We start from the raw sequence: 27876 nt of genomic DNA on the forward strand, positions 1-27876 counted from the left end.
TTTCTTTGGTTCTTTCACTCATTCAGCAAATATTTGAGCACTTATTATGGACCAGGAACCATGCTAGCACTATGCTGTAAACACCATGATATCCTGCCCCAGGAAGCTTCTTATATTGAAGGCACCTGTATGAATTCTAGAGTTCAAAGTTTACTTCTTCCAAACCACTTTTCTCACCACATTGAAAAATAAGCTTGCTCCAATCAGTTCAACTCCTACAGAAACTTCTTAAAATGTCTTAGGCAGTGGTTCATAACACCATGTCGACAACAATCATTATTCAATTATACTTCAATAAATAAACACGATTGAGAAAAGGAATGTATTCACCAATCATAGATTGGGGAGAGGGGTTTGGGGAGGGGTTCTGGAGAGGATGGAAGGAAAGGCAGGCATGCCTAGATTTGAGGGAGTTCAAATTTGGTCAACACACATATTTGCCATTGAAATGATTGTAATCACGTCACCAAGAAATTGCTCTCAGAGTTTGAGGAAAGTTAAAGGGGAGCAAGGAACGGGCTTGAATGTGAAGAATGCCTTTTAGCACTGTGGCCCACTCCCAGTGAGACAGAACCTCCCTTCCCAGGAGCAGGAGCTGGAGCAGGCGGGCGCTCGCGTTCCGGCTAATTTTGAGCCGCGCCTCCCGCCGTCCGCCGTCACGTGCCGGCCCGCCCCGGCCGCGTTGATGGGTGGGGGAGACTCTCCCAGGCGCCGGGGCAGGAAGGGAGGAGGTCGTCGTGCCATTCTTAAAGGGGCCCCAGGGAAGGCGAGAGGCTGCTGACGGCCGGAAGGAAAATGGTGAGTTGCCGCCGGGGAGGGCGGGGGCCGGAGGGCCGGGCCAGCCAGCCTGGCTCTCCTGTTTGCCGGAGCCAGGCTCTGCGGGCAGCGCCTGGGGTGGGTCGGCCGCCGCTTCCGCCCCGGCTGCTGGCGCGTGCCCACAGCCAGAGACTTGGCCTCTGCCCGCAGCCGCTTCCACCCGGCCTGAAGGCAGCATCCTCCGGCCGGGCCTGGGGTCGACCCGCCCAGCGGATCCTGGGACTGGGGTGCGGCCAGTAGTAGGGTTGGGTCACCCTCGCCTGGGTCCTTCTGGATGGAGAGTGCCAGCTCCTGAACTGCAGGGTCGGAGGGGGCTGGAGGTCTGGCTCAGCGAAGGGCTCCCCTAAACGCCGATTTCTTGCCAGGGCCCGGGCCAGGCCTGAGGGGCAGACCGGCGCTGAGCACCTTCCGCCTGGCGGCCTTTTCAGGGAGGATTCGGAAATTCAGATTCCATTCTCTCGGCCTCGCCTTAGTTTCTGTCTCCTTCTTCCTTGGCCTGCCGCTCGGGATTTCTCCGTATCCTTGCTTTCCTTGAGTCAGGGCAGCTGGAAACCTTTGACCCAAGGCTTTGATGCTTTAGCCTTAAAGTGCCTGTCAGATGCTTTAGTTTTGTTTGTTCTGGGGGCTTTAGCTTCCGTCCTCGAATGGGTTGAACCCCATGCTTGAAAATAAAGTGGAGAATTAAATCAATTGCCTAACAAGGATTTTTCTGGATCTTTCCTATTGGGTGTTTAAATATGCTCAAATATGCTCGTTTCTTTAATTAGAAACAAAACACAGCTCCCCACTGCCCTGTGTCTGACCTGTCACTCATTTCTCAACCCATCTCCTTCGAATAGATCTTGTCATGGTCACCAAATACAAGGGACTCTTGAATTCTCATCTTAACTGACCTTTCATCTGCATTCTGGACAGTTTACTCTCCCCTTTTTGGAGCTTTCGCTTTCCCCAGACTTTCCCCTTGACTTCTTGTTTTTCTCTTTTACTGTTGGTCCATATGTGTCCCATGCAGACTGTTCTTCCCTGGACATCACATGGAGGTGTTCTAGGCTCCAGTCTAATGCTTGGTTTCCATTCTGTTTTTGTTTTTGTTTTTTCTTTATCCATCTTTTCTTACATTCATAGTTTCAATTACCTCCTACCTATAAGCAGATGACTTGTGAATTTGTATCACATTTGCTTCTGAGATCCAGTCCAGATCTATATTTCCCACTATTTAGTTACCTTCTAGGAAGCTTTTCCCCACTTGGGTGCTTCAAAGCCACCTCAGTTTGTCCAGAGTAGAACTCATTCTCTTTTGTTGCAAACCTGGTTTTTCCTCAGTGTTCCTCAACTCAGTGAAAGGTATAATTTAGTCTGTTACACAAGTGAGAAGTTTGGAGTTATCTCGGTAACTCTTTTTCCTAAGTCACCCCTCCAATATCCAGTCTGGCATTAGCTCCTTTGTAGTGGTTAAGAGAGTGTCTAGAGATCAGGCTTCACTAGTTGTGTTAACTTTGGGGAAGGAACTTAACCTCTCCAAACCTTAGTTTTGTGCAAAATGAGAATAATAAAACAAACTCATCCTAAGGGATTATTTTGAGCATGAGGGGAAGTGCATGTAAAGGGCATAGCACCATGTTTCTCTCACAGTGTTTAATAATGTGTTAACTGTTCTTAGCAGTATTTCCCTACTTCTCGTTCCTCATCAATCTAAGCTACTTTTCATCTCTCACTTGGACTAGTCTTGCCAAGTAACTAGTCTTGCTCTATTCATCTTGGCACTCTGTTTCCTGCATGCAAATCTGATCATGTTTCCCATTACCTCTCTGCTTAAAACTCCTTAGTGACTTCCCTTTGCTCATAGGATAAAGACCAAAATATGACCCACGAGGCCCTATGTGGTCCAGTCCCTACCAACCTCTTCTTATACCATGTTCCTGCTCATTCTCTGTCCTAGAGTCATACTGGCCTTTCATTATCTTACATGTACCATGATCACTTTAATCAAAGGGTTTCTGCATAGGCAGTTTTGGTCCTTCAGATACCTTTTTCAGGCAAATCTTTTGTGACCATAGTGTTCTTCCCTGGTCCTAAGTTCTCATAGCAGCTTGTGTCTCTCTTGTCTAGTTCTTACTACAGGTACAAACAAATACACATTTTCTTACCTGATCCTTTTTCTTTTTCTTTTTTTTTTTAAATTTTTTTTAACGTTTATTTATTTTTGAGACAGAGAGAGACAGAGCATGAACGGGGGAGGGTCAGAGAGAGAGGGAGACACAGAATTGGAAACAAGCTCCAGGCTCTGAGCTGTCAGCACAGAGCCTGACGCGGGGCTTGAACTCACGGACCGCGAGATCATGACCTGAGCTGAAGTCGGACCCTTAACCGACTGAGCCACCCAGGCGCCCCCTTACCTGATCCTTTTGATGTAGGTCTGTCTTCTACTAGACTGTAATAGAAGCTCCCTGAGGGCAAGCCCATATTATTTATTTATTTATTTTATATGATTGTATTCCTAGCACTTACCGTGGTGCTTACACTCACTAAATGTTTCTTACATGGAGAAACCAATAAGTGAACAATCAAGCTCAACACTCCACTTAATTGTATATTGATATTTACCCACATAGAGTTGTTTGCAGGGTGTTATACTTACTCTTAAATGCTTCTGCTAACTGTAAGCCATTAGAATTGACTGAGCCTGCATCCCTTTTCTTGTAGGAAGGAATTTTTGGCCTTATTATGGTATTGGGAGGGGTGAAAATGCCAAAACAAGCTCTGTAAATCAAACCACAGCATGATTTTCATTTGGTTTCTGATCCTCAGAATGTCAGGATTGCACAAGCAGCTCTGAGTGTCAGAGCTGGAAGGTAAGACTTTTGTGATAAGTTGTGGTCTTTGCCTAAACAAGAATCTAAAATATTTATTAGTTTCGCTAATGGGTTCTACCCTTGGTTGAAGAGAGAATGGAAATTCTAACTTTTTGACTTCTGTATTTTTCTTGAAAATAGACTATGGTTGAATACTACCTTCAGGAAGCTCCTTATGACTTAACATCTCTTTTTCTAAGGAGAACTAATAGGCTGCATGCACTTGACTCCTTATTTATTGGCTAGGACCTTATTTATTGGACAATACCTATTGACGGGATATCTTTTCTAATTGTAAATAGCATATCCTGTGGTCTGAATTAAAGGACAATTTAAAATAATACCTATTTCTGATTTAACTTATGCCCTCATTTACCCAACCTGGGGTCAAAAAAGTAGGCTTTTATTAAATTTGTATTTTAACTTAAAATTGGAAGCCTTCAACTTTTTGGGTTATAATGAGACATGTATTTAGCATTGGTCTCTGAAATGTTCTAATTTTCTTGAAGGAGAGGGAAACATGTTTGAAAAGATCAAAGAATGTGGACCTTCTTTTGGTACCTGACTCAATCAGACCTGTTGCGGGGGGGAAAAACAATGTGGGGAATTCGAATTCTATTTGATTATTTGAGACTGGAATTATGGTTAGGTTTTTTAAGGTGAGATATTGTTATTATCCTTGTATTCTTAATGGCACATACTGTCATTTTAATGATACGTACTAAAATATATACAGTTGAAATGACTTTGGGCCTTTGCTATGTGACTTCCATGGGGGGCAGTATGGAGGGTTTTGATGCAATAAGATCGACTATGTGTTGATAATGTTTGAAACTGATACAGGTGCATAGGGTTCCACTATACTATTCTCTCTCCTTTTCTATGTGTTCAAAGTTTTACACATTAAGAAAGGGGAAAAAAAAGATTTCTGTCCTTGTGCTTTCAATCAGCAATACATTTGCATTACTAAAAGAAGAGTGCTTTAGGTCATTTCCTTGCCAGATTTCTGGAGAAGAATCTCTAACATTTTTTCATAATTGTAAAAGGTTCTTTTAGTATAGTTTATATTGGTTTCATCTAGTTTTGCTTTCATAATTCTTTTTTTTTTAAGAATTCATAATTCTCTACACCCAATGTGAGGTTCAGACTCAAGACCCTGAGACGAGCTGCATGCTCTGCAGACTGAGCCAGTCAGGTGCCCCGCTTTCATAATTCTTAATAACTTCTTTTTTTAATCCCCACAGTAATTTAGTTAAGATATAAAATGGTATTGGTATTTACTCTTGTGACTTACTTTTGTTTATTTGTATTTTTTCACAGTTGCGAGACACAAAAATGAACCAAGGTCTTATTAATTCTAAGTACAATAAAGATGATTTTTCCTGTTCTTCCTGCATAGTGCAAAAATGTATTTTCTAACAGCAGTGATCCTTGACTTTTCCTGTATTCTTCCCTTCTCTGGTTCTGATGAAATTGCACATTATTATATCTAGTTCTTTGAGACATTTATTAGCCAAAGAGAAAGTTAAGGCATAGCCTACACATTAGATGAGCAAATGTGTATGATTAATGTAGATAAAGGTTGGTAGATTTAAAAGCTCTAAGTGTTCAGGTGTTTCATGTTAGTTCACTTAATTGTGACATGTAGATGTCAGTATGTTTTTAAAGGTATTAAGTTTTATAACTTTCACATGTACATGTATTGAAGTCATGGCATTTTATACATGGTTTTTTTTTTTTTTTCGTTTCTAGAGTGAGTCTTTGGTGGTTTGTGATGTTGCTGAAGATTTAGTGGAAAAGCTGAGAAAGTTTCGTTTTCGCAAAGAAACGAACAATGCTGCCATCATAAGTAAGCTAAAAGTGATTGCCTCAGTTACATGGTCTTTGTTGATTTTTATCTTATAGCTACATTGAATAAACTGAGACTTTAGGAAATAATATGCCTCCTCCTGTTTTATTTTATTTATTTATTTTTAACGTTTATTTATTTTTATTTTTTTTTTTTTTAAATTTTTTTTTTTTCAACATTTATTTATTTTTGGGACAGAGAGAGACAGAGCATGAACGGGGGAGGGGCAGAGAGAGAGAGGGAGACACAGAATCGGAAACAGGCTCCAGGCTCTGAGCCATCAGCCCAGAGCCTGACGCGGGGCTCGAACTCCTGGACCGCGAGATCGTGACCTGGCTGAAGTCGGACGCTTAACCGACTGCGCCACCCAGGCGCCCCTAACGTTTATTTATTTTTGAGACAGAGAGAGCATGAATGGGGGAGGGTCAGAGAAAGGGAGACACAGAATCTGAAACAGGCTCCAGGCTCTGAGCTGTCAGCACAGAGCCCGATGCAGGGCTTGAACTCACGGACTGCGAGATCATGACCTGAGCCGAAGTCGGCCGCTTAACCGACTGAGCCACCCAGGCGCCCCGCCTCCTCCTGTTTTAATCCTCCCCCTTGCTTTTAGATCACTTTAGAAAATAAGTAATATTTGTTATCATAGAACAGAGGTGGAGTGTCCTGCCTCCCTCCTCAGCTGCCTACACAGCTCTGGAGAAGATGATCTTAGTCACCTGGTCATGGTAGTGACCCATCCAGCTCCATCCTTTAACTTCTCAGGAGACTAAAAATTTCCTGGTCATTCAATCTCAGCCAGAAACCTTTGCCTGCACCTAAAATGGTAAAATGTTCAGCATTGTCTTCAAAGTGATTTGGGGCCTTATTTCAATTCTAGACTTGGACCCCAGTTTCATGGAGAGTACTTTTAAGTGTTACCAACTTCTGACAATGGAAAGAATGATTTGCATATAGTCTCTTCTGCTGTGAGCTGTAGCTGATGTTATGCAGATTTCTTTTATATTCTTAAGTAATATTTAAGATGTGGGTGATGATTTAGGAGGATGAAGGAAGGGCAGGGGGGTAACAGTGTAGAACTCTATAACTATGCTTAATAGAGAGGCATCCAGCAGATGTGAATTAACAAGGCAGTGACAACTTGTCACGAATGTTGGTTCTATTACAAATAAATACTACAACGTAGGCATACAGTTCTTAAAAGTGAACATTCATGTCAGTGCCATTTTGCTGCAAAAGATAAAGCTATTTCAGATCTTACTGTATCTTACAGAATTTACTATGAAGTTATTACAAACGAAAACTGGCCAACATTTCAGAGTAATGGAAAAGTATAAAGGCATAGATTATCCAAACATTTTTCAATTTGGCTTAAGGTTATGTTACATATATTTGCATATAGATATCACTGCTGTTTGGTAATTCTTCCTGTCAGAATAATCATACTGCGCTATGAAATCTGGACTCTGGAGAAGCTGGAAATCTAGTGGTGGTTCTATCCTAACCCCTGGTCCGCTTTTCCTTTGCAGTTCTGACCGTGCTACATAGACCACGCTCCTTTATAGTCACCCTTTCAGACCTTTTTTTATTATCAAGGAAGTTGCATTTGAGTTACAAAATTCTTCAGATACACAGGAAATGTAAGGAGTTGATGTAAAATTCTAAATAAGCATATTAGGTGATGAGAATTGTGGGTAAAAGCCTTTAAATGCTGACTGCTTGAAAAGCACAGCTAGCTAATTAGACCATAAACTAAACTGCAAATGAGTTTTATGTTTGTGTTTCTTAATGTTTTAATTTTAGATGCCAGAAAAAGGACTGAGACTCTGTGGGTTGGGTAGATCAAGGTCACATTAGAATCACAGTTTACTTATACTGTATTTTTATTTTAGTGAAGATTGATAAGGATAAACGCCTGGTGGTACTGGATGAAGAGCTTGAGGTTTGTTTAATCAGCTAAGTACAGTTTTATAGTTAAGCAATTACTGTTGCCTGAAAGATGCGGTGTTAGTTACGTGTCCTTTTAAAATGAGTCTAAAAACATGCTCATTATGCATGAAAAGCATGTGCTAATTATTATGTAGCACATTGTCTTGCTAATTTAATCACATTCTTGAAAACATTAATGAAACCAATGTAATAAGTGGTCGAAGATAGGGCTACACGTCCAGTAAAAACTCAGTTAACTTTATAACTTCTAACTTGTTCGGCCAGTAATTAAAATCTAAAATGCTATAACCTAAGCGTTTAGTTTGTCAAAGTAAGTAACTAATTTAGACTGAAAAAAAATTAACTTTTTTCTCTCTCCAAATCAGATGCTCCTTTGAGGAGTGGCCTATTATCTTATTCAGAATTTCTTGACAGCTGAAACATGAACACGGCTATTTAGATAATAAGTGGAACTAAACTGAGTGGGCTGGTGTGGGCTTTCATTGGCTTGAGGGTTTAGGAATCTCAGCTTATATACAATGTAGTAACCTAAAATTTTATGTTGTGGGATGTGGTTATGAAGTTATATCTGTTAATAGAATGGGTACTTGGTATAAGTTATATCTGTTAATAGATGGGTACTTGGTATATACTTAAGGTATTATGGGTAAGAAAATGTTTAAAAAGTTTTTTTCTTTGTGGTGCTAGGGCATTTCACCGGATGAACTTAAAGATGAACTGCCTGAACGACAACCTCGATATCCTTTTCTTGGTGCTTTAAAAAGATTTGTTTCCTTTAGTGGTCAGAATTTTATTTACGAAGTTGGTTTGTTCAATTTTTAAAAGACCTATATTTTACAAAATTTTCTCTTACACCATGATTACAATCAAAATATGTATGCACGGGGGCACCTAGGTGGCTCAGTTGGTTAAGTGTCCAACTTCAGCTCAGGTCGTGATAGCAGGGTTTATGAGTTTGAGCCCTGCATCAGGCTGTCTGCTGTCAGCCCAGAACCCACTTTGGATCCTCTGTCCCCCACTGTCTCTACCCCTCCCCCACTTATGTTTCCTCTCTCTCTTTCTCTCTCTCTCTCTCTCTCTCTCTCTGTCTCTCTAAAAAAAAAAAAATGTATGCACATATTGGACTAAGAAAAATGGGAAGTTGATGTACTAGTGGGATGAATTATTTCCTTTTTAAAAAATTCCTTCTATTATGTGGTTACAATAAAAATTTAGAAAGAAAACCTCCATACTAAATCTACACTTTTAATATATTTTTGAGAGATAATGTGATTTAATAACTTAACTTTGGGGCTCGTGTATACTTTTATGGAAAGATAATGATAATAAAGGTATGGCCCAAATGGATAAGAGAGAAATTTACCACTCACTAGCTCCCCAGGTGTATATTTCTTTCAGAACTTTGTCGGTAGATACTTGTCTCAAATAGAGCAATAATTTTAGTTTCTTTAACTTGAGAAAAACCTTCATTGTGTATAGTTATAAATACCAACATGATGATGGAAGAGTTTCATATCCTCTGTGCTTTATTTTCTCCAGTCCTGTTGGTGAGTGAATTCCTTTATATAGTATATTTCGTCCTGATCTAATTAAACCATTTTTATATAAGACAAATTTTATGCTTGTTTTAAAGATGTAAAGTGTTGACTTAACCTAAATAGAGGTATGTGTGCATGTGCACATGAATTCATCCTTAGAAAGAAGTTGTTTTCTTAGGATACATTTCTAGAAGTGTAATTCATCAGTCAAATCATACATACATTTAAGGAATATGAAACGTAGTGACATTTTAAAATACCAGCATACATTTTCTGTTTTAGTTTTGTGTGTGAGTACATGAACTTCATGTATAATCATGATATATATTTGTGTTTATGTGTAAAATAATAGTTACTGATGATAACGCCTATAATCTTGAGAATAGTTTCAGAGTAGCTTACATTAGATATTAAGGTGGCTTATTGTTATTCAGGGTATATCCATTATCACCAGAATTCCCAGTACTGTCACCATTATGCCCACAACTCTGAACTCTAAACTTTACTATTTGTATCCTTTACTTAGCACTTAAAATAGTAACTTTTGTCCAGGGTGCATCTCCCCACACTGATCCATCACCATCCCCAAACCTATATATGTTAGGCATCCATAAAATTGACCTTGATATTTAATGTCAAAATTAAAATAGTGCTGAAAAGTTCTTAAGTATTTACGAGGTTGTAAAAGATCTACAGAGATGTAGCCTCATTTATTTTTGTTGACCAGCCTTGTTTGTCATTTAGCTATGGCTTTGTGCAGGCAATATGCAATGTAAGACTCTCGAAATACACCCATACACACTGAGACTGAAGTTTTTTGTAAACTCAATAGGATAAGAATATCCTAAATGTGTCATTTTTTGAAAGTAAAAAGTGAAAACTCATCACTTTTTAAATTTCTAAGTCTCATGTCTATACTAATCTCTTTTCCAGGATGTAAGCCTGAACAACAGATGATGTATGCTGGGAGTAAGAATAAGTTAGTCCAAACAGCTGAACTAACCAAGGTGGTATTTGTATTTTACTTGCTTATTGAGATAGTATTTTTCCCTTAGAGCAATAGCTAAAGTAATCTGAAGAGTTAAGTATTTTTTATGCAGGTGAAAGTTATTTAGAACAGAGCAGTGAACTTAGAGAGTTTTATTGTTTGAAAAAAGAATGATACATGTCATTAATCAAAGTGTGTTTTTTGAATGGAAATTACAAGTTAATTAGAAGAAATCACATTCAAAATATAGGCAGCTTTAGAAAAGCCACTGCAACTATTCAATCTATTGAGAGTTTTTTTTATCTTCCGTAACGTAGTTTCTAGTAGATAAAAGTAAGTATTGAAGTTTCTCATAGCCCTTTACCATAGCCTAAATGAAACGAATTCCACATTATGCAGTTAACTATCTTGTTCCCAAGTCTAAAGTTAAATTGTTAAGAATACTTACTAGCTTTATGAAACTAGAACATTGTTTTATATGAGACACTGTCCTTATGCCTCCACTGTCCCCATTGTTTTATGGCATTTTTTGAAGTTTAATGGTAAGAGAGATACCTGTTCTCGAACTTTATTTAACTTCCACGTATTAGTTTGAGTTGTAAAAGTGTGTACTTTTAAGGTTTTGAAATGGACCATTACATCACTGAAATAATATTAAATAACATTTCCTTTCAGGTTTTATTTTAAGAACAGCATCAGTGTTTTCTCCTTAGGTGTTTAATCATCAATCCGGGAGATGTCTTTCATTCCCCCCTGCTTTTACCTTTAGCCCATGTGATTGTCATTGACAGCCCCAACTTATAGACCCTACTTTTTCTCATTTGTACCATAGGAACACCCTGGAGTTGATCTAAGGGGTGGGTGATTAGGAAGGACAGCCTCATTTCTGTTCTAATCTCACACACACCATAAAGTGCTGGAATTAAGGCATTACAATTTATAAGTGACTTTTACAAATAATCACATTGAATCCTCACCACGACACTGTGATATTGCTGTTCTGTAGGTGGGAAAATTGAGTTTCAGAAGATGAAAGACTGGCCCAAGGTTGCATAATAGTAAATGACAGAGCTAGGATTCAAACCCACATCTGGCCTCAATCCCATCCTTTCTGCTCTATTACATTGTTTCTTTATAGCCATTATACTTCCCCAGCCTGTGTGTGTACAGAGATTTGTGGCTGTGGGCCTGTAGTCCCTCCTTATCAAAACATTCTACAGCTTGTATTTCCTCCAACTATGGAAGACCAGTGTATGTTCTTCCAGTTCCTAACTAATTGATTGATTTTAGTTGTGTATACTTGGGGTATCTCTTCTAGTGGGTAAGATGTACAGAACTGTTCTTTTAGAATATTTGTAGATTTGTGCTTTTAAGAGAGTTTTGGTTTTATGCCATCTTGATTGCTAAACTTTGGTAAATTAGTACTTAGCATTTTAAAAAAGTAAAGGTTGGGGCACCTGGCTGGCTCAGTTGGTAGAGCGTGTGACTCTTGATCTCACGGGTGTTAAGTTCGAGCCCCATGTTGAGTGTAGATTACTTTAAAAAATAAAAAATAAAAAAAGTAAAGGTATGTCTAATTTACATAGATAAGTCATGACCAACATGAATGAAAGGAAGGAGAATTTGATATTCAACACTCACATATATATATATATTTTTTGAGAGTGTTAAAGTATGACATAAGGTTTTTTTCTTAAGGTATTTGAAATAAGAAACACCGAAGACCTAACTGAAGAATGGTTACGTGAGAAACTTGGATTTTTCCACTAATGTGAACTTCTGTGTTTCTAAAGTATTTATGTATTAACCTGACCATACTGGAACCAGACATAAATACTTATGCCTAAAAATGCACTGTTACTTACAGTTTGTTTCCTGCAGTAAAGAAAAATTCTTCGTTTGTTCAAAGTTTGAACAAAGGGGAAATCATCTTCATAGTAATGAAACTTTGTAAAGTGTTTCCTTATATTTGTAATTGTTAGGTGGACTACTTCTCTCCAGGGACTTTTTGCACTCTTGTGACTAATTTCTATAACTTATGGTTCAGAATTTGTTACTATTTACAGACACTATTGGAAAGTGGGTATTAGATTGTGATAGACAACAGTTGCCTCCTTTTGACAAATACTGGATATTAGCAGTTTATATATGAAAATAGCGTATTATCACTTGTCAAATCTTTGAAATTACTTTGGGGTAAAAGACTTGAATGACCCAATTTTGAGCCATGAAAAGTAATTTACTGTAGTATAATCTACATTACAAGTACATTTTTCATCAGTTCATGCCTTCTCTGGTTTCCTGTATCTTTTTAATCAAGTCCAGAAACTTTGTTCATCAGCCGTTCATTCTTAAGGTCTGGGAGTTAGATGTTATAATAGTTATGACTATTAGGTTTTCTTCTTAATAGAAAATAGCATCTTAGTCTTGGAAATTGATAGGTTGGAACTAATCAAGGGCTTCATTCCTGGTTGTGTCATAGCTGGATAGTTTTGGATCTAGGTTGATAACACTTTAATTATAAAGCACCTCTCAGTGTTGTCCTGTGAACACTAGTTACTTTAAGTGTGTTAATACTGTGCCTTTGATTTGTTAGCTTTAAAGTTAGTTTAAGACTTTTACACTGCCAGTATTCCAGATTTGGTGAAATTAATACTTTTGTAAAGGGTCCAAGTAAAACAATTTTCTAAATGTGTTTATCTGAAATTTGTAATAAAATCAACTTCATATTTTTAAAATTCCAACTATCTGCTTGCATTGGTGAATATATGGCAGTTGAGAGTTGTAACTTTGGGTATATTTATGATTAGTTTCGTGCCATAGGAAAAATTATTTATCTTAAAACCTTGGCCAGAGTTAATAACATTAACACATCAATAGAAATTGCATCTTCTATCCTAAATGTCAGAAGATATTCTAAACTGTACGTCAGTCTTGTTGGCATCTTTGGCATGAAGCAAGGATTCTAATATGTAGTGTACTTTAACAACATGTAAGTAAGTGTTGAACTTAATTTGACAAACAGTGTTGAGACTCTAAAGACTAATAAAATTTGGTGAGCAGATTCTTATATTAAGAATGTCTTAGTCATTTCAAAACTAGAAAGGCATTTTTTTAATGGCATATTTTCCATTCATCCATTCTTTGCATTTTCTTGTTGAGGTTTCTGTGCCAACTTTAATAAAGAGGTGAAGATAGTTGGAATTTCCACAATATTGAATCTTCTGTTGCCAGTGCTGTTTGGCTTCACTAATCTAAAAAACAGGAAGCAATAGGAAGTTAGTTGGAGATGAGGAAGTGCTAGAGTGGGCATTTGTTTTGGTTATCGAATGGGAAAGATTCTCTATTCCAATTTCTGGAGAGAGAGAGCGAGAGAGAGAGAAAGAGAAAGAGAGAGAACTTTACCCAGGAAGTTTATGAATTCTTTAAACAGCTATTTTGATATTGGAGAATAATGCTTCTAATTCCGTAGAAATGCAGATATAACCCAAGTGAATGGAGAGTGTTTTTAATGTTTTTAAATGAAGGAAATGAGATTTTGTTTCACCTGGTTTGCAGCAATAAGAGAAACTAGTGCTGCAAGAATGTATTTTTTAATGAGGTTCCTTTTTTGTCTTGCCTGTTTTTGTTTTTTTTAAACTGAAAGTCCTCACTGACCTCCATAAACAGAACTGAGTTCCCCTGTTCTCTAACAGGGGCAAAGAGCTATGATAAATCATGCATTTTTGACCTTGTTTGATTCCTTGTCTATAACATGTATTTTACAAGACAGTAAGTAAGACTGGGGAAGCAGTAGAATGTGTTTTTACTCCCTCTGTCCTCTAGGGAGACTTCTAAATTGTATGCTCCAGGGTGTTCTCAGACTTTTATATAAATTTCCTTTCCATCTAATCAAACTTTTGCATTGTTCTTTTCAAGTATATTTCTATTTGCTCTCTTTTTCTGCCTTCTCTCAAAAAGTAACTCCAGATTTGACAATTGCAGTTTTTACATTCCATAGCTTTCTGGTGCAGCTATTCTCATTCATATCTTAATCTTTCCCTGTTGGCATCAGCTTTTTTTCCTGGGAACCTCCTTCATGGTCTTCTAAGTCAGCATTAGTTTTGAAATTGTTGGCCTTGCATAATAAGTTCTGCATAGCATCCAATGTAACGATAGAGCCAACGAGTAATTCTAGCATGTGTTTAGTATGGTTTTTGTGGCAGCATAACTGACAGATGAAGAAAACTGTTCTCAGGTTACTATGCTGAAATTCCAAAATGTCATTTTGAGTAGTATTCACTTCATTCTGGTATTGAAGCAATCATGTTAGGAGAAAGGTTGTTAGACTGTTTTTGTTTAATTGACTTCTAAAATAAATGTTCAAATTGTCTGTTTCTAAAAAGTTTACCAAATGCCTAGTGCAGTTAAACATACTCTTGTTTAAGAGGGTGTTGCTAAATTTTTTATTATCATTACTAAATAATCTTTGTAGCAAAATGTCTGTCAGCACTTTTCTGTCCCCTTTTATCTCCTATTTTCAGGAGTCACATGTAGCCATAAACTGTATCTTGGTCCGACACTTTAACTAAAAATTTCCAGTTAGAGGAGTTTATTGCCAAATTAAATTTGGCTGTCTTTATTCCCCACGTATATAGATAGTAAGGAAGGTATACTTAAAAAAATGTTTGGACTCCTTTAAAACCTGAGCAATGTCATTAATCCATAATGTGGACTAGTGATGAATAGATATTTTCATAAGAGTTTAAATGCTGATATTTGGTGGAAGTAGAGAGTAACTTGTATTCTATCAATTCAAATATTCTTAGTACGGTTGCTTTCCCTGTTTGTTCGATAGACTGATAATACTGGAATCTACAGAATTTGAGCCTTTACAACTTATGTGAAGAAGTGTCTCAAACATTTCTGGACAAATCTCATTTTGTATTTCTGGAAGAATGTAAATCTTATAGGCCACTTAACATCAATGGTCCCAAGTTGAATATTCTTGAGAAATTTGTTTCTTGTTATGCCATTTGACATTTCAAATCCGTGACCATGTTCCTGTTAATATTCAAAACAACTATGTTAAGGTTGTGATAGAAACTGTGTTTTCTTGCTTTTTGGAATATAGTTCATACACGTATATTACTTGAATATTGTTTGAGATCACTAACTTGCCAGGGCAGTTCCCACTGACCTAGATGGTCCAATATAATCTCATTCAGGAGGCTTGAAACATTAATGGTTTAGTCTTGTGAACTTTAACAGTTCCCTGTCATCATTTAACAAAATCAACAACTGGCACAACTTCTTAAGCTGTGATTTCAGTCTCTGCTAGTTCATATTGCATGTTTATTTTGGACAGTCTTCTGTTAAGCATGGTGCTTGTACTGGTTTAAATAAAATGTTAACATGAAAAGGCTTCTGGCTTTTCTTTTTTTTTCTCACCTCCTCTGCCTTTTAGAGTTACTTTTACCTGCCTGGCTCAGTTGCGGTCTTTGCATGAGCCACACAGATTCAGTTTACTTTCTCTGGAAAAACTGAAAGGCAAAATAAGCAGGAATCACTTGGCAAAAATAGGATGGGTGAAGGAGAATGTAACAAGATTATAAAAATTTCTAAAACTTGGTCTGGTGCTAAAATGATTGTAGTGGCAGAGGGCGTTCTTTCTTTTCTTTCTTTTTTTTAATGTTTATTTTTGAGAGAAAGAGTGTGAGCAGGGGAGGGGCAGAGAGAGGGAGACACAGAATCTGAAGCAGGCTCCAGGCTCTGAGCTGTCAGCACAGAGCCCGATGTGGGGCTCAAACCCACAAACCATGAGATCGTGACCTGAGCCAAAGTCGGATGTTTAACCAACCTAGCCACCTGGGTGCCCCCAGAGCCCCCTCTTTCTGAGGGTTGGTTGGTTGGTCAGGTTTTTCTGGGTTCTACCCCTATCAGAAACCCTCCATTACTTATTTTGTTTACTTGCACACAAAGGTAACTAATTCTAGCACAACCTCTGGTTTCACCTACCACGATTCCCTACATTTACACTCCAGCCTAATGGAACACCCTTCTTTCTTGGGCACATGCTCTGGGCCACATCCCCTACCAGCACCCTCCACATGCTGCTGCTGCCTGTCAAAAATAACAATCTTCAATAATGATCTCAAATGTCATTTGAACTGTGAAGTCTATTTGTCAAACTAAATATAGTAACTTCTTTAGGAAATAAAACACAAAACTTTCATTAAACCAGTATTAGAGAAGGGCGCCTGGGTGTCTCAAGTCAGTTAAGTGTTTGACTCTTGATTTCGGCTCAGGTTGTGATCTCACCATGGTGAGACCAAGCCCTACATCAGGCTCTGCTGAGTGTGGAGCCTGCTTAAGATTCTCTCTCTCTCTCTCTCTCTCTCTCTCTCTCTCCTTCTGCCCCTCCTCCCCCCACATGCATGTGCATGCTTTCTCTGTCAAAAAATTAAAAAACCAATACCATTAGAGAAAAATTAGAAAATACAAACAAACAGGGTGCCTGGGTAGCTCAGTTGGTTGGGCGTTTGATTCAGCTCAGGTCATGATCTCATAGCTCATGAGTTCAAGCCCCACGTCAGACTCTGTGCTGACAGTTCAGAGCCTGGAGCCTACTTCAGATTCTGTGTCACCCTCTCTCTCTGCCCCTCCCCCACTTGTGGTCTGTCTGTCTGTCTCTCGCTATCTCTCAAAAATAAACATTAAAAAAATACAAACAAGCAAAAGGAAGAAAACATCTGCTCCAAGAAATCCATTGTGATGTTTTTGGTTATCGGTTTCTCTGTAGGAGGAATCCTCTGGCCCCACAGTTTTTCTGGGAACCCTAAATAATTATGGAATTATATTCTTTTTTTTTTTAAGTTTATTTATTTTGAGAGAATGAGAAAAAGGGAGAGGGGCAGAGAGGGAGAGAGAATCTTAAGTAGGCTCCATGCTGTCAGTGCAGAGCCCCACATGGGTCTTGATTTCATGAATCATGAGATCATGATCTGAGCAGAGATCAAGAGTCCAACGTTTAACAGACTGAGTCACCCAGGCACCCTGTAACTCATTTTTTTCAGGTAATAAAAATTCCAGTCTAGTCTAATGTCAAAAATGTCAATGTCTTACTTCCTTTAAAGCTCCCTCCATCGGGGCACCTGGGTGGTGCAGTTGGTTAACCGTCCGACTCTTGATCTCAGCCCAGATCACGATCTTGCAGTTGGTGAGTTCCAGCCCTGCATCAGGCTCTGTGCTAATGGCGCTGATGGCAAGGAGCCTGCTTGGGTTCTGTCTGTCCTCTCTACCCAACCCCTGCTTGTCCTCTCCTGCTCTCTCTCTCTTTCAAAATAAATAAACGTAAAAAAAGAACCAAAATAATAACAACCAAAAAAAAATCTCCCTCCCTCATCTCTCTTTCCTAGCCTCTACTTTCATCAAGTCCACTTCAGGCTGAGAACCCACTGTGGGGATGGGGTGTGGTCTGTTCCTCGTTGTCCTGCTTTGCTCCCCCACTCCCTAGTTGTCTCTGGGCCCTCTGGGATTAGTGGAGGGGTGCAACTTAAGGGAGCAAAAAAAGACTCATTAACCTGGTACAAATGTAATCAGAGTTGGGGCCTTCTGGGGTGCAGCCAATGTCAAATACCAATTCTATTTCTCCATTGAATGCTTCTGTGGGCTCTTTGCCAATTCCCATTGAGGACTTTGGCTAGAAGTCCCTTGACATGGGTCATGTCTTCTATGGCTAGTGGCTTTACCACTGTCCCTCCCAGGTCTTAGCTTCTGGTAGTCAACTCTGGCATAGGCGCCCTGCTTCTCCAGATAGACATCTTGAATTGTGTCCCTTGTTCAGCTCCCTTCCTCAGCCCACAAGAAACATGCCTCTTTGCCTTGCTGCCATCAGGGAGGGTACAGTTTGCTTCCTCTGTCATCAGTGTCAGCTCTCACATCTGGCCCCTGCATGGTTCTCTGGTCTCATTTTGTCCTATTCTCCTAGCCCACTACACCCGAGCCATACTGGGCCTATTTTTATTTGTCAAACACACCATGCTCAGGCATTCTCACTAGCTGTAGCTTCTTCCTGGGAAGATTGCCCACTCTCCCTTCTCTGCACTCACCTCCTCCATATTCCTTTGACTGGCTTCTTTATTCTGAACTGAGCTTAAATGTTGCCTCTCGCAGAGACTTTCCCTGATCATTCATCCTAAGGTAGCAACACAGTCACCATCATATCACATCTGGGGTTTTTTCCTTTTCTTTTTTTACCTCTGCTCTAATTCTCTGCCTAGCACTTACCACCATCTGATAGTTTTCTAATTTATGTAACTGGTCTGAATAGGGAATCTCAAATGTACTCGTGTAAAAAAAAAATTGGGAGGTGTTTTTCAAAAATTGCTACCTCTGTTCCCCATCAAGCCTCTTTTTTCCTCTGGTTAAAAAGCTTCCTTGGTGATTTATTTCCATCATATTTCAGGCTGGTTGTTATAAGTCCCTCTTTCTATTGCTAAGATTCAGTTCAGATTCATTTTAAAAATCCAATCTTGGATCAAACCTCTTCTCTCCTTAAGCACACGCTGAATTTGTGGCTTTGGGGAAGGTAGGAGGAAATACTTGCCCTCAAGTCCTGTTCTCTTGTTCTGCCACTGGCACTTATCCCCCTGGTGTGGGAGAGGGGAGGGAGAAGACGTTAGCTTCTGTGCCTGCTCCTGGTGAGAAGACTAGCCTCCTGGATTGATTTCCTTTTTGTGGATGCACATGTTGTTGGTAAAAGAAGGTTGTGGTTCTTTTGGATGTCACTGCTTCTCTATTTAACACTGATTGGCCATGAGTTCCAAGAATAGGGCAAGCATTCAAATGCTGATTCTTTCCTAGAAGTCATCTTTTGCATCTTTGGATGGCTTTTTAGGGTTTCTTCATGATTACTCTTTCTATAACTTCTGTTTTACTTGGATTAATAATGACCCCCCCATTTTCTTAGTTTTCAATGTAGTTATTGTTTTTTTTTCTGAACACCTCCAACAGATTAGTCAAATGCCTAGCAATTCTTCCAAATGCTTCAACAAATAAAATCTGCCAGTTCCAAAAGATTTCAAGTATGAAAGGAGAGTCGAAATTACATACATTTAAGTAACTTGTAGTTAAATAACTCTCAGTGGAAAAAAAAATCTATCAGTTCCCCCCTCCCCCCCTTCTTAGAGACCTCCTTCCCCACCTTCCATCCTTCCTCTAAAATCTGTATTGGATGCTCTATAGGCATGAGCATTTTGTTCTGAAGCTTCTTAGCTGGAACCATTTGGTTGGGTCTCATGTATTCCCTACCTTGTTAACTCATTTTGCTGAAGCTCATGGTACATGGGAGGAGAGTTTTCATATTTCAGAAAATGTTTTTACTCCGTCATCACAATTGATTGGTGGTTCAGCTGCTGTGACAGATATTCTCTGATTGTCTCTCCAGAACCTGTCAGTCTCCACCCTTCACTCTGGTCTCTGTCCCCAGGAGGCCAACCTTTAGGAACTACATCAGCTGGCTCCCTTGCCCTCAGGTTTCTGCTGGAGGTCAACCAATCTCTAGGGAGGATGGAAAGGGAAGACAGGTATTTATTCCCTCAATCACAACATTAGGGCCTCGGCAGGCTATGGCCCTCCATTGAAAGTCACTTATCTACTCAAGACAGTCTTCTCTTTCTGAATCCTGGTAACCACTACCTTTCTTCCTTCCATGGACTTCGGGATGGGAACACAGAGTTTTTAAGACTGTGGTATCTCTTCTCACTCTGTAGTTTTAGCCCTTTATCAAATCCTTCTCGAATTATCTATCCCCTTTCCTGGGTTGAAATTCTAGGGTGGAAATTATCTTCCCTCAGAATTTTAAGGGCATTGCTCCTCCACCTTCTAGTTGCAACATGCTGTTAAGAAGTCTGATGCCTTGGGGCGCCTGGGTGGCGCAGTCGGTTAAGCGTCCGACTTCAGCCAGGTCACGATCTCGCGGTCCGTGAGTTCGAGCCCAGCGTCAGCTCTGGGCTGATGGCTCAGAGCCTGGAGCCTGTTTCCGATTCTGATTCTGTGTCTCCCTCTCTCTCTGCCCCTCCCCCGTTCATGCTCTGTCTCTCTCTATCCCAAAAATAAATAAACGTTGGAAAAAAAAAAAAAAGAAGTCTGATGCCAGTCTGACTCCAATTGTGTTGTAAGTTATGTTTTTCCTTTGGGATCTTCTCCCTAGTTATGATATTGTGCAATGTCTCCATGATGTGATTCGGTGTGGATTTGGTTTCATTCATTGTGGTAGATATTTGATGGACTATTTGAATCTGGAGATTCATATTCTTAAATTCAAAGAACAATTTTTTCCCATTATTTATTTGGTAACCTCCATATTTTTGCTCCCTCCTAGCACTCTTACTGGTTTGGATGGTGGACTACTTGCTCTGACTCTTTAATTTTCTTATCTTTAATATTATTTATCTCTTTATATTTTTTGTTTTTATTCTGGGAGATTTACCTCAACTTTCTCTTCCACCCCACCTGTTGGTTTAAATTTTTCAGTTATATGTTTAAAAGCTATACAGATTTTATTAGTAAGATCTAACAGTTAAGCAAGGAAAACAAAACTTCTTCAGAGTCCTTAAAATATTTTATAAACACTTTATATTTCAACAAAGGTCTTTTATCTTGGAATAGGCAGCTAACAGCATCACTACAGTTAAATATTTTATAAACACATGTGAAAAAAATACTGCAGTTGATCTTTGAATAACACGAGTTTAAACTGTATGGGTCCATTTATATGTGGGGTTTTTTTTATACAGTACAGTATTACAAATGTATTTTCTCTTATGATTTTCCAATATTTTCTTTTCTCTTGTTTCCTTTATTGTAAGAATACAGTGTATAATACATATACAATATGTGTTAATCAACTGTTGGTGTTATTGGTAAGGTGTCTAGTCAACAGTAGGCTATCAGTAGTTAAGTTTTTGGGGACTCAAAAGTTATTCATGTATTTTCAACTATGCGGTAGGTCAGTGTCCCTAACTTCCGTGTTTTTCAAGGGTCAAATCATCAGACTGTACACCTTAATCTTACATGTTATATGTCAATAATATCTCAATAAAACTAGAAAAAAACATTTTAATATATGTTAGTTTCCTTTCAATCCATTCCTATGTATAGGAGATAATTGTATATGGTATTATCCAATTTTTGTAAATAATATATATATTCTTCATTTAAAAAACTATTAATAAATGTAGTTAGTTTCATAATATTTTTTTGAGTGCATATATCATAGTGTACTCAACAGTTCTCTTGTTAGATATTTTGGATGTTTCCAAAATTACTGCTAAAGATATTTTTGTTCAAAAGAATTTTTCCATGCTTTGGATTATTTTTGAGGGTTATTTTTTTTTCAGTTATTTTTTTTTTTTTTTTAATTTTTTTTTTTTCAACATTTATATTTATTTTTGGGACACAGAGAGACAGAGCATGAACGGGGGAGGGGCAGAGAGAGAGGGAGACACAGAATCAGAAACAGGCTCCAGGCTCTGAGCCATCAGCCCAGAGCCTGACGCGGGGCTCGAACCCACGGACCGCGAGATCGTGACCTGGCTGAAGTCGGATGCTTAACCGACTGCGCCACCCAGGCGCCCCTTTTAAGTTTATTTATTTATTTCGAGAGAGAGAATGCCCATGTGTAAGCGGGGGCATACGGAGAGGGAGAAAGAGAATCCCAAGCTAACAGCACAGAGCCCAACATGGGACTATATACCATGAACCATGAGATCACGACCTGAGCTGAAATCAAGAGCTGGATGCTTAACCAACTGAGCCATCCAACGCCCCATAGCTCACTGTTTTTTGGTTTAAAAACTACACCCATGGCCAAAGATTTGACAACCTTATGTGTTTTCTTACCATTTTGTGGTTAGCCATGAATTGACCTAATTATATGATATAAAAAAGAATTTAAATTATTAAACATACCTCAACAAAGCTTAACACATCTAAAAATATTTTTTCCTGATAATTTGGGATGCTTCCTTTAGAAAGTGTTCAATCCTTGGGGCACCTGGGTGGCTCAGTCAATTAAGCATCTGACTTTGGCTCAGGTCATGATCTCACGGTTTGTGATTTCAGGCCCCGAGTCGAGCTCTGTGCTGACAGCTCAGAACCTGGAGCCTGCTTCGAATTCTGTGTCTCCCTCTCTTCTCTGCCCCTTCCCTGCACATTCTCTTTGTCTCTCTCTGTCTCTCTCTCTCTCTCAAAAATAAATAAACATTAAAGAAAGTGTTCAGTTCTTACATGGAGTTTGGTCTTTTTCTGGAGCAATTATTCTTTTTTTTTTTTTTTTTCCCAACGTTTTTTATTTATTTTTGGGACAGAGAGAGACAGAGCATGAACGGGGGAGGGGCAGAGAGAGAGGGAGACACAGAATCGGAAACAGGCTCCAGACTCTGAGCCATCAGCCCAGAGCCCGACGCGGGGCTCGAACTCACGGACCGCGAGATCGTGACCTGGCTGAAGTCGGACGCTTAACCGACTGTGCCACCCAGGCGCCCCTGGAGCAATTATTCTAATGTACTGATAATGTTTGATGATTTTTGTATCTCAATCATACTTAATTACTGCAGGTTTATAAGATGTTATGTATATATATATATATGTATATTTATTTATTTGTATATATATATATATATATATACACACCTTTCTTTGTTTTCAAATATTTATTTGGTATTTTCATGTATTCTTTAAGTAACCTTTAAAATAATTTAGTTCCAAATCTCCTTGGGATGTTGATTACAATCGTGGTAATATAAATTAATTTGGGAAAAAATGACATCTTTTAAAACTTCAGTTAAGGAAAATCTTTTAGCTATGTCTTTTATATTTCTCAGTGAGGTGGTATAGTCTTTCTCATATTGGTAGCACACATTCCTTGTTGAAATTTCCAGGTATTCAGTTTAATCCATCTCTGGTCGTGAGATTAATTGTGAGGTTACTCATGGTAGTGAAGAGCTTGACCTAGGGATGGCTGTACAACTGAGCTTCACTGAAATTGGAATATGGCCTGGGGAAATGGAAGCACCTAGCTTCAGCTACACAGACCAAGTTTTCTGGTTTTCACTTCAAATGCAGAAGTTTGTTGATCTTCTGCCATTAGGGTAATAAAGTACCTCCCTTTCTAGTCCCATTGGTCCTGCGGTTGAACCACCTGGCCATTGACTCTGCTAATCTCTTCTCCATTTCACAGCTTTGGCTTGCTCAAAACCAATCTGAATTTCCTATACCCATGGCCCATGTTTGCCCCTTCCTGCCTCATAGCCACTCTCACATTACAAATTCAGATTAAGTTCCCTTTACAACCCATTAGGCCTGGGGGTGGTAGTGGCTCCTGGCCACCGCAAGCCCCAGTGTCCTGCCCCTTACCTCGTTAGTTTCCTTCAGCCCTGCCCACACTAGTCCAAACAGCCCAGGACATTGTAGGGTGGGACGTGGCAGGGCTGGCATGTGCCTCAGGCTTCCGAAGGTGAGACTCCATGTAATGTTGGAGGTCATAAGTGGAACTTCATTATTGTTCTACTAGCCTGCGACCTTCTGTGAGAAACAGAATGGAGCTACTCCAATAGCACTGGCGGGAAATAGGTTTTTTAAAAATTATGAAATTTTGGGGTGCTTGGGTGGCTCAGTCGGTTAAGCAACCGACTTCAGCTCAGGTCATGATCTCACTACTCGTGAGTTTGAGCCTGGCATTGGGTTCTGTGTTGACAGCTCAGAGCCTGGAGCCTGCTTCATATTGTTTCCCTCTCTCTCTCTGCCTCTCTGCCGCTTGTGCTTTCTCTCTCTCTCTCTCTCTCTCTCTCTCTCTCAGATATGAATAAAACATTAAAAAATTAAAAAATTTGAACTTTTGGGGCCCCTGGGTGGTTCAGTCAGTTGAGTGTCAGACTTCAGCTCAGGTCATGATTTCACAGTTTGTGAGTTTGAGCCCCACATCAGATCCTCTTTCCTTTTCTCTCTTTGCCCCTCCCCCACTTGCCCTCTCAAAAATAAACATTAAAATAATTATGAACTTTTTACTTAAAAAAATTATAAAATGCAAAAATGCATAAAGATTTTTAAAGTGTACAATTAAAAGATTAACCATGAAAGAGTATAAAATTCAAAGATTAACAAATGAAAAAAACATACCCCGGCACTCATTATCTGGCTCAGTTACCACATGTAGAAGAAGCCTTTGGGACTGGCGCTCAGTGCTAGTTGAATAGCACCTCCAGGCACCAAGGTTTACTATGTCATATCTGCAAAGGGTGGCTCCGCCCCAACCATGTTTTCCAAGCCAGTGGCATTCCTAGACTCCCAGCGTCAGGTTCTGTGATGTTTCACGACGAATGAGGTTGGCCTAGGAGGTAGTATCGGTAACAGTAGAAACAAGTACCAACCAAGCAGTGAACATTTGGACTGTTGACTATTATAGAGTTTGAATACTTTCCCCATTCTTGTTTAGGAAAAGAAGCAGTGCCTGTGGGAGGGAGAGGTTACTTTACTTCTGCTTAGACATGGTTTTGGTCTACTCATAACTTGTGTTATTTATGGTTTTGCCTTACTTTGAGATCCCACGTACTCCTGGGTTCTGTTTACTGCTTTCCCTTTAGTGGGAAAGTGGCCTTGCCCTCTGTGGCTGAGTGTCACGTTTAAACTCCCAGCAAGACAAAGAATCTGTGTGGTCTGCTTGGGGATATCGTCCTGGTGAGACACAGCATTGCCCAGGAGGCTGCCTCCTCAGTACCTAGCTCCTCTACTTCACGGTCCATTCTTAGAATAAACTTCCATAAACCCATGCAACTTGAGCGAGCACGACTCTGTTCCTTGTAACCCCAGTGAGCCTGAATAACTCACAGATCAAATTGGCAGAATCTCCAATAAGGGGGAGGATGAAGTACAGAGGACGTTCAGATTATAGTCTCAGGTAATCAAACATGCAAAGCTATCATAGAGTATGTAAGGCACCCCCTGGTGCTCAAAAGGTGGCTCAATAATTTCTTGAAATAATTGTTGGTGTTTTTCTTTTGTATTCCCTTTTTCCCCCACACTGTGAAGGTGGCTAGGCCTTTTAGGCTTCCTTGCTTGAGGATTTTTGCAGGCAGGACAGAAAGAAGAAATCATTTGAAGTCAACAGTTCTCCTTGCCTTTTGTGAAAGTTCTAACTGCATTGAGGAGACTCAGCTGGGTGTCCCAGAGGGGTAGGGTGATGAAAGAATGCTTGTGGGGTCTGGGAGGAAATGAAGAGATAGTGGTTAGGCCCCTAAATTGGAAAGGAATCAGAGGTCTATGGGTCTTGCAGGCAATGGACCCCTGTGCCCTGCTCTGTGGGCTCTGGGGAGGTGGTGACATAGTAAAGAGGGTGATCCTAGGGTGCCTGGAGGGACCAGAGTTTCCAACCTTGACAACCCTTCTTCTTCTCCTTCCCTTCCTCCTCTTCCTCCTCCTCCTCCTCCTCCTCCTCCTTCCCTTTCCCCTTTCCCTTCCTCTTCTTCGTCTTCTTCTTCGTCTTCTTCATCTTCTTCTTCTTCTTCATTTTAGAGAGTGGGGCAGAGGGAGAGGGAGAGAGAATCCCAAGCAGGCTCCACGCTCAGCACGGAGCCTGACATGGGGCTCTATCCCACGACTTTGGGATCATGACCTGAGCGGAAATCAAGAGTCAGATTCTAAAAGGAAGGGGAAATGGAGTCGGAGTAAAATGATTTAAAAACAATAAAGAACAACAACAACGACAAAAGAACATGGTACCCTCTCTATGACCCAGAAACTTCACTCTTAAATAATTACCTAAAAGAAATGAAAATATATATTCACAAAAAAAGACTTGCATAAGAATATATATATGACAGATTTATCCATAATAGCCCCAGACTGGAAATAACCCAGACATCCATCTATAGGAGAATGGGAAACAGATTATGATGCATTCATGTGATGGAATATTACAGAGCAATAAAAAGGAATGAACTAATACAACAACAACAGCAACAACATGGGTGAATCTCTGAGACATGCTGAAAAAATCCAGACATAAGAATACATACTGTATAACTCCAATGATCCCATGGAAAAGATAAATCTACTCTGTAATGACAGCTGGTTCGGTGATGGCCTTGGGCTGGGGGTTGGGAAGGGGTACAGTGGATTTTTTGGGGGGGTGCTGTAAATGTTGAACATACTGATTATAGGTGGTTACCTGAGTGTATCATTTTGTCTAAGTTCATTGTGCACTTAAAATGGGTACATTTTATTTTTTGTAAATCATACTTTAATAAAGTTTTAAAAAATGAATGAGTTACTAATGCATGCAGCAATGTGGAAGAATCTCAAAGAGAAAAGCCCCAAAACATTATCCTGAGCCAAAAAAAGCAGACACAAAGAATGCATAGGATTCCATTTAATAAAATTCAAGAACAGATAAAACGAATCTATGGTACTGGAAAGCAGAACAGTGTTGCCTGGCGGGAGGTCATGAAGGAATTATGTGGGGTGGTGGCAAGGTTCTGTATCTTGTTTGGGGGTGGTTATTACATGGATGTATGCATGTATTGAAAGTCCTTATACACCTAAAATCTTTGTTTTTCACCATCTTTAGATTGTACCTTTGTGTGATTTTGTGAAAAAAAAAAAAAGACACATAGGAAAAGAACAATAACAATAAAGAACATACTTTGCACACATGAAATTGCTGAGTGAGTCATTTCTGTACACTGATTTTTCTCATAATGGTTGTGTAACAGAGCAAAGGGTAAGGTGGATGACAGAGCCACCTGATACTGAGAAGCCACATCCTGCTGGAGCCCATGCTCTCTATTTGCACACAGCTGCAACTCAGTTTTAGAAATGTGTATAATGAACAGAAAATAACACCAAGAGTTATCAGCTCTGCTTCATAGGGAGGGCAACTGGGAGTCAGACATCACTCTGGAGGGACAGGAGCTGTCTTTCCCCAAAACCTTGGACTGGGGAGGGCTCCTCCTCTGAGCACATGGCATGGAGGCTATGAGCCCCTGACAAACCCTGAGCTCTGCCATCAGCAAAGAAGTGAACATGGCTTTTGAGCACCAATACTTTCTGCTACACCTCCCATTCTTCCCAGCACCATAGCTATTCTTTCCAAGTTCCATGTCAATGTCCAGATCCACGTGCTATCCACAGCCACCAGGTTGAATTGCTTTTCCTTCAAGTATGCAAACCTCTTCTGACAGATTGGGAACTGCTGGCCTATGATTTTCTGTGCTCAGGATCCTTTCCTCGTTAATCAAGTCAAGGACCCAGGTCCTCCCAAAGCATCATGGGTACCATGTGATAAATGTAACTAGGATGATATGTTCACCTGTTATTCCACATGCATGGGAGAGCTCATGTTGGTTGAGTGCAAATTCACGATAGTCCAGGAAATTTCCCTTTTACGAAACCACCATGTCTTTAAGTATCCTACTTACTGCTCCCCAGAGAGGGGGTGTGTGGTTTATGAGCCTCCTTGTCCTGAGAAAGAGGACCGTCTCCCTGGCATGGGCTGGATGGGGTGCTGAGCAGAGTGGCAAACGTTACTACCACTTGGATGATGGATGGTATGAATATGACTTGCTGCCACTTGGCAGTTTTCAACAGACATCAGTGAAGAAGAAAGCTGAGCTCAGGGTCCGAGGTGCTCCCCAGAGAATGGTAAGGCTGAGCCTCTTCCTGTGAATGCTTGCGGATATCTTGAGCTCACATTCTCCTAACTGCTCAGCACCTCCCCTTCCTCCTTCCCACTACCGGCTTTCTTTAGTCTAGGTGGCTAGAAAGTTCTTTCAGGTGTGTATCTGAACTGTTTTCGTCCCATTCTTAGACTACATGCTTTGTATTTCTGGGTTTTGTTTTCTAGTTCTC

At 39.8% G+C, this 27876-nt stretch overlaps 1 protein-coding gene across 3 annotated transcripts; it reads left to right on the plus strand.

The window, feature by feature from the left end:
- Positions 1–640: 640 nt before the first annotated feature.
- On the plus strand, positions 641–22259 carry GMFB (glia maturation factor beta). 3 transcript variants are annotated; one of them, XM_086709717.1, is made up of 8 exons: positions 641–798; positions 5421–5517; positions 7407–7456; positions 8152–8201; positions 8926–9011; positions 9936–10009; positions 17106–17188; positions 22096–22259. In XM_086709717.1, the coding sequence occupies exons 1-7, from the start codon at positions 796–798 to the stop codon at positions 17142–17144; spliced, it is 399 nt and encodes a 132-aa protein (XP_086565843.1). In that variant the 5' UTR covers positions 641–795; the 3' UTR covers positions 17145–17188; positions 22096–22259. The 3 variants fall into 3 exon arrangements, with proteins under 3 accessions (XP_086565843.1, XP_086565841.1, XP_086565842.1); XM_086709715.1 differs by lacking the exons at positions 17106–17188; positions 22096–22259 and adding an exon at positions 11689–15391 and having other exon boundaries at positions 642–798; XM_086709716.1 differs by lacking the exons at positions 17106–17188; positions 22096–22259 and adding an exon at positions 11689–15391 and having other exon boundaries at positions 642–798; positions 8929–9011.
- Positions 22260–27876: the final 5617 nt, after the last annotated feature.

The sequence above is a fragment of the Puma concolor genome, chromosome B3 (genome assembly GCF_028749965.1).
Source record: "Puma concolor isolate L17-30 chromosome B3, mPumCon1.1.hap2, whole genome shotgun sequence".
Taxonomy (NCBI): domain Eukaryota; kingdom Metazoa; phylum Chordata; class Mammalia; order Carnivora; family Felidae; genus Puma; species Puma concolor.